The sequence below is a fragment of the Quercus suber genome, unplaced genomic scaffold (genome assembly GCF_002906115.3).
Source record: "Quercus suber isolate HL8 unplaced genomic scaffold, Cork oak 2.0 scaffold_778, whole genome shotgun sequence".
NCBI lineage: Eukaryota > Viridiplantae > Streptophyta > Magnoliopsida > Fagales > Fagaceae > Quercus > Quercus suber.
Window position 1 is genome coordinate 198,422 of NW_027070214.1, and position 7,345 is coordinate 205,766.

The 7,345-nt window shown below is 37.3% G+C and overlaps 2 protein-coding genes across 2 annotated transcripts in view; both read right to left on the minus strand.

The window, feature by feature from the left end:
• Window positions 1-879: 879 nt before the first annotated feature.
• Window positions 880-2,529, minus strand: LOC112001860 (mitogen-activated protein kinase kinase 5). Its single transcript, XM_024034024.2, has one exon. The coding sequence runs from the start codon at window positions 2,165-2,167 to the stop codon at window positions 1,031-1,033; it is 1,137 nt and encodes a 378-aa protein (XP_023889792.1). The 5' UTR covers window positions 2,168-2,529; the 3' UTR covers window positions 880-1,030.
• Window positions 2,530-4,896: 2,367 nt separating this feature from the next.
• LOC112001858 (DNA-dependent metalloprotease WSS1) overlaps window positions 4,897-7,345 on the minus strand; it is a 57,872-nt gene continuing 55,423 nt past the window's right edge. The window contains 2 exon segments of the mRNA XM_065767145.1: window positions 4,897-5,273; window positions 6,692-7,135. Of these exon segments, the coding sequence (XP_065623217.1) occupies window positions 5,085-5,273; window positions 6,692-7,135 (633 nt within the window). The 3' untranslated portion in view covers window positions 4,897-5,084.

Here is a 7,345-nt window from a genome sequence, read left to right on the forward strand (position 1 = left end):
GTGGATTAAGCTATTCATTGACTTCGCCAATGGTACGTGGCCCCAAGAAATTGTTTGCATGCAAGGCAATTCAAACCTTAGACTTGGAAGGAGCATACCACCATTCCACCAAGACCAAGGCCTTGACCCTAGGGGTTACCAAAATAGTAACCAATCTTGAAATGAACAAACAGATAACAAATGAAAGAAAAATAGAAGTTTATACAAAAAGTCTAATAACCCAGCATTAATTTCAATCAAAAATGGCAAAAATTTAGCAACACCCCTTTTAACCAATCCTCACACTAATAACCCTTGAGTTATTGCATAATAACAAAGCTAGAAAAGAACATTCATAATGGTTCAAATCCTTAAAAAGACCTCTAATAACCCAACAATAATTTCAACCAAAAATGGCAAAAATCCAGCCACCCCAATAAATCCAACACCCCTTTTAACCAATTCTCACACTAATAACACGAGTTATGATAATGAAAAAGGGCATTGTGTCTGGGCAGAATGGATGAGTACTTGAGTTATTATCTGATAACAAAGCTTAAATTGACCTCTAATAACCCAACAAAAATTTCAACCAAAGACGCCAAAAATTCAGCCACCCCCAATAAACCCAACACACATTTTAAGCAATCCTCACACTAATAAAGCTTTCAAAAGATGGCTAACTCAATTGACAAAGTCTCTTGTCATCAAATAAACAACTTGTACTAAAAGTCAATTGGTGTCTTGGCCTGTTACAATAAATGACATTCATAATGCTTTCAAATTTTTGAAAAGAACTTCAAAATGATAAAAACATTGTGCCTCATCATTCACATAAGATAAGATTTTTTTTTTCCTTTTTTTCTTTTTCTAGTAAACATTACAAAAGGCATAACAAGATTGAAAATTGAGTGACTTAAAATAAAAAGACTGAAGAGACTGAGATTGATTGAAACTACAGAGACATAACCAGCCCAATTTCTCATCTCAAATTCTTTAACCTTCCCCTCCATTTTTTTTCTTTTTCTTACAACTACAACTACTACAACTACTACTGAGAATTAAGCGGGCGTGGAGGAGGTAAAAGTTGATGAAGATTCTGATTCACCTGATTGTTCAGCTGAACATTGTGTTGCACAATGAATGGGTGCCTTAACAACTGCGAAGCCGTCCACCTTCGGCTCGGCTCTCTCTGCAAACAACAGGAGATAAAGTCCCTGAACTCCCTCGACGCATTGGCCGGCGCCTCCGGCGGCTGCGACATACAAATGGCGCACATCAAGCTCGCCCAATCCCCTTGCCTCGAAACCGCGAAGGGGAACCGACCCATGTAGAACTCGAGAATGCTAACCCCGAAGCTCCATATGTCCCCGGCGTACGCATTGTACTGCCCGTCGTTCAAATCGGTGTTGATCCTCTCGGGACTCATGTAGGCGATGGTGCCCACCGAGGAGTTGCACGGGTCCATGGTCTGCGCCAAGATTCTCGAGACCCCGAAGTCGGCGATCTTGACCTGGTTCCTCGTGTTGAGCAAGAGGTTGGAGGGCTTGATGTCGCGGTGGACGATGTGCCGCCGGTGCAAGTAGGCGAGTCCGGCGAGGATCTGGCGGGCTAGATCGGAGAGCTGGCGCTCGTTCGCGATGTGCATACCTTCGAGCGAGCCCCGATCCATGAACTCCAGCAGGACCTGGATTTCGCCGTTGTGGTCGAACATGTCGTGGCATTTGACCACGTTGGGGTTGTCCACGTCGCGGAGGATCTCGATTTCGGTGCAGATCTGGCGGCGGACCGAGTCATCGTGGTTCCCGTATATGACCTTGAGGGCGAAGACCCTGCCCGTGGGCTTGTGGATCACTCGGTACACGGTCCCTCCGGTGCCGCTCCCGATTCGATTGGCTCGCTCGAGCTGGGAGTAGTGGAAGCATAGAGCGTTTCTGTTTCTGTGATTCGAGGTTTCTTCGCTGGATGACGTGGCGGCGGCGGAGTTGGAGTTGGAGTTGGAGTTGGCGGAGGAGGAGGAGGAGGAGGAGGAGGGGAGAGATGTTGGGGGGAGAGGGAGGGGGACGGCTAGAGCTGGGTCCCGTATTGGGAGAGGGAGGGTTAGATCTGGGCGGCGGCGTGAGCGGAAGCCTTGTTTTGATGTGGGACCCACTGGGGGTTGGGGTTGTGGGGGTTGGAGTGGCCTCATATTTTTTTGATCAATCGACAATTTTTGTTTTGGTTTTTGGTAAAAGGATTAATCGAATCGAATAGAATCGAGAGAGAGGTGGGTTGAGCTAAAAATAGGATTAGAGGAAAGGGGGAAGAGAGGAACAACAAGGATGAGTTGTTCTTTGGAGAGGAGAAAAATAAGACCAAGAATAACAAAGTTTGTTGTGAAATGAAAAGAGGAGAATACAGGAGAGGAGAGGAGAGGAGACTTTTTTTTTTTTTTTTTGAAGGGAGAGAGAAGGTTCTTGGAAGAAGAGGAAGATGGTTTGTGTAATTGAAATTTGGGTTTTCTTTTTCTTTTTTTCTTTTTGATTTTTTTTGTTTTTATATTTATAATTTAGAGGAAGAGGAGGAGAAATGAAATGATGGAATAAAAATTTGGGATTAATAATGGAGATATGAGAGGGGAGGGATGGTTGCAATCAAAAGAGGGGAATCAAGGATTTTTTTTTTTTGAAAGGTCGACGCGCGTTGAAGAGAGATTGTGAAGCACGGACCAATGAGAATGGAGAAGAGACGGGGCCCCAGTTTGGGGTCACTCGGGTCCGTGAGTGTTGGGACGCACCACTTGAAGACATTGGGCATCAATCTTGTGGAAATTTTGGAAAACCCACAATTGTTTGGGGTTCTGGACCCCACTTATTTCACTGCTTGGATCCTATGGAGATAATACTCTTTTTTTTAAAAAAAAAAAATATATATTGTTCATCCTTGTTTATTAAGAGTTGTACTTAGTGTACATTTAGCTTTAATTAGCCTTTTATTTTTTTATAGTATTAGTTTAATGAATCACTAAAATATACTAATGTACAATGAATGAGGCATTTACTTTTTGGAATACCTAACAGTAGTAAAGGAGCAAGAAAGTGATTGTTATAATAAAATACTACTTCATGATCTAACCTAATTTACCTACATTCACTTGTGTGTGGTTTAGTTATTAATTCAATGAATAAAGGATCTTATCTTTAAATAAGGAAATTATATTAAAAATTCTCAAAATAAATATATTTAAACTTTTCCTATATAAAAGGTTAATAAATTTTGATCTATAATAAAAAAATATATATAATAATTATCATGAAACAAACCAAATCTAAAAATAACTATTTATATTTGTTTGGGCATAACTCAACTTGGAAAATAACTACTTATATTCATTTATTTAATAAACAAGTCAAATCCAAAAACAAGTATAGGCTCAAGGACAAAAATGAACACATGTCACCATTGTGATGAGTCTAATGTACTAGAACAGTAAAACTAAGCCAAGTTTTAAGCTCAATTGCTAAACAAATTAAGTTCAAGTTTAATAATGTATTCATGAGCAAACTCGTAGTATAAAACTTGATTTCAATGTATACAAATTATATATTTATAAGTATATATGTATATAAGTATTATTATATAAACCTCATATTGGAGTGTATAATTTTGTAAATTAAGAGTCATAAAATATCATATTATTCTTTGTAATTTTTTAGTAATAAAAAAAAAATCATTTTGTTGTAAAAATTCACATATAATTTATAATAATATAAAATTAGTGAATCTAATATTTATAAACTCAAAATAGCTAGGGATCCGTTTGAATTGAGAGGGAGGAAGAGAGAGTAGAGTATAATAGAGTAGAATTGGCTAAAAATTAGTCTATTTTCAGCCAACTCTACTGTACTATATTCTATTATACTCTACTCCACTCTCTCTCTCTCCCCTCTCAATTCAAACAGGCTCTGAGATTGGTGAATCTAATTTTAACATGTGATTAATTATTTTACACATGTGCTAGCTATAGTTTGTTATATTTTTAAGTCATTGTCTTTACACGTGCTAGTTACAATTTGTTTTATGATTTTAACACATGTGATTAATTGCTTTTACCCATGTGTTACAAAGGACCGTTTAGGGAAGCACATATAATTAGCCAAGATTGACTATATTGTAAACTCAACTTTAGAATCGGATGAAAATTTTATTTTAAAATCAGAGGTGAGATTAGAGTTTCTTTCTCTCAGCTCAATGTATATTCACTGAGCTCCTCTTCAACTTTTCTGGCGAAACCTTGAAAAAAGACTTCCAGTGCCAAAACCAAAAACAAGTTAAACACATCCCTCCTCCTTCAAATAATACATCATGGGATTTTAGACTCTATGAAAAATTACAAGCCACTTCAGTTATTCTAGGAGCACCCCCAAAATAATGGATATGTTGGATCTCCAACCAATACTCTGTAACAACAGAAAAATAATTGATTTCTGATTGTACCATCTTTTGCCCCCACTTCTTTGTTAAGCGTAAATCTACATCTATAGTGTAAGCCTGTGTTTGGTTTAGCTTTGTTACTCAAAACTATAAGATAGCATCCCAAGCCTTCACTAGTTTTTGCTTTTGATTTTTAAACAATTCGATAGTTATATTGGGTAAGTGGGTATTTGAACTGTTGTTTAAAATGCTAAGAAATGTTAATTAAGCTACAAGACTCTTGGCAAGCCTTTACTAGTCGATCATTATTAATCAATTTTATAAACTCATTTAGGCATCTCAATTTTCAGCCAATATTTAGTGGAAGTATAACTAAAAGCCAAGAAGATGCCTCATAATAAAACCTATTTTAATGTTCTACTTAACAAAGTAAAAGAGATTATTCTCAGAAATCAACCACATGTTCACATCCAATATTCTGTTTTTAAAGCTTTGAAAACATCATGAACCAATCACCCATGAGAGGGAAAATAAACCGTTCCATTAATATTTTACTATATGTTTTCTGTTTGTATTATGTACATAAAGTAAAATAACATAATATAATAGTTTTTTTTTTCTCTTTGTATTATGTACATAAGCTAAAATGTTTAGAACAGAGTTTGCTTTCATAACTAAGGATCTATCCGCAGTCAAGTGCCAACATAGGGTCCACGAGCAGAGGTAGGTGGACCGTACGAATATCGCCACTCTCCACAAGCTAAGCATCTCTCCAAATTAACACTGTTGTCTAGGGTACAAAATTTGCAGGACCAAACCTTGAAATTAGCAGTCTCCTTAAGCTTAGGTGTTCCACAGGCTTCACATATAAGTGCCAAGGGCTGCAATAATGTTGCAATATTGTTAGAGCATCAGCACACACATCCAAAATGCAATGGTGACAAATGCACACAAGTGCGTATGCACACACAATTTCATGCCGGTCTTAACAGGCAACAATGATGTATCTAGAAAAGAGTAGAAAGAGTTGTTTGTACCATAAATATTAAACAAATTCCTTCCAATCATTTTTTATAATAAGTTTCGACCTAAGGGATAATTCTTGGTTGATTGAAAGAACTCCTTCCACTCATTCATAATCTGAAGACACAGTAACAAGAGAACATTAACTAGTGTCTTAAAGCTAATTCTATTATCCAAGCATTAATTTGGCAGTGTCAAATGATGCCAAGGTAACTTGAGAGCTTGAATAGGCTTGTTAGCAGATCATAAGTCTTTATTTATTATGTATTCTGGCATTAATTGCTTTCTAATCAGGTTTCTTTAATTTTATTTATTTAGTTTCAATCGCTTGTTAAGAGGCAATTATTATTGGTTTTTTTTTTTTTTTTTTTCTTCTGGATTTTATAAAGTAACTGGGTTTTATACGGTATCTAGGTGTGCCCCTAATTGCAGGTAAGCTCTCTGAGCGTGGATGCAAGCCTCTCATTGATAAGATTACTGTTTGGACTAATTGTTGAATAGTCAAAAACCTATCATTTGCTGGTAGGTTACAACTTTTGCAATGTTATATAGCATCCATAGATTTTGGACTTTATCTTCATTCTTCCTTAAAGGGTGATAAGAAATATTGACCACAAATTCAGTTCCTTTATTTGGAGGTGCTAAAGTGGCTTGGGAGTTGGTATGTTCTCCTATAAGGAAAGGGAGGCTAGGGTTGAACAGAGTAGAGGACTGAACTTAGGTGTGCTAAAGCTATTTGGAATCTCTTTATTTAAGCTGGTTCATTGTGGGTTGCTTGGGTTTAGTTGAATGCTAAACTCTCTTATGTTATTTGTGATGGAAGCTGGAATTGGATGCCAGCAAGGTCTAGTAGTATGGTTTCCATTCAAAGCAAACCGTTTGATATATATATATATATATAGGGTTTCCATTCATCAAATAGCTCCTCAAAAATAACTCCAAAAACCAAATAGTATTCAAGGATACTGCTCACAGCCATTGTAAAGTCACATGCAAGGTCACAAGATCAAATCCTAGAACAAGCATGGATTAAGAAGACAATTAATGATTTTAACAAAGTTACCTCAGCTACTTGAGAGGCAATATAGTAGATGGAAGAAGTGTCAAATAAAAACTCAACAACTTAAACAACAACTTGGCCTTAACCCCCAAAATTTTGCGACTATAACAATTGCATGTATGTGAAAATAATATTAATCAAAATAATAAAAGTGAAAGATAATGCCTGTGGCTACTATGTGCCAACAATGTTAAACAAGATTTCAAGAAAGACTACCTGATTTAAAAGAGTACATGTGTTGCATTTCCATGTTGCTTGACCATCTACTGTCCCCTGACCAGGCATGGATGCCATAGAGGAAGTTCGGGTAGATACACCATCAAAAGGCCCTAAAGATGATCCAATACCTTTGTTCAAGTCAGTGTTACTCTCCAAAGACTTGGACCCACACCATAAATCATCATGTAGTCTCCTTTCTGCAGCCATGGCTGCAGCTTGTATTGGGCTGAGAGCTGCCTTAATGTTACTATCACCACCTACACGGTTAGGTCCTGATGGCAAAAGAGCTCCACGCCGGGCTCTGTTTTCTGCTGCAGCCAAGGCAGTCTGCCGCAAGGATGCCAAAGGGGGTTGATAAGAAAACCCACCCAAACGTTTCCCAGGAAGATCAAATCCTTTCCCAGTTCCTGTAATCCCTTTAGCTAACAGTTCGTCACATTCCTGCAGAATAGCTTGGGGGCAATCAATTAGGTGATAGATAAAATATCTACAAAAAGTTCATAAGACAGTAAAGAAAAAACTAAAATACATGTTAATCTAATGACATGACAGGATTTAAATTTATCAAATCTATCATACTTAAGCTCACATGAATGACAGATCAGCATGCCCCAAATAATTCCAACACAAAAAATCATAATTAATTAAGAA

Bases quoted from the DNA above. Each gene is read 5' to 3' on its own strand.
- LOC112001860 (XM_024034024.2), bottom strand. From the start codon at position 2,167: ATGAGGCCACTCCAACCCCCACAACCCCAACCCCCAGTGGGTCCCACA.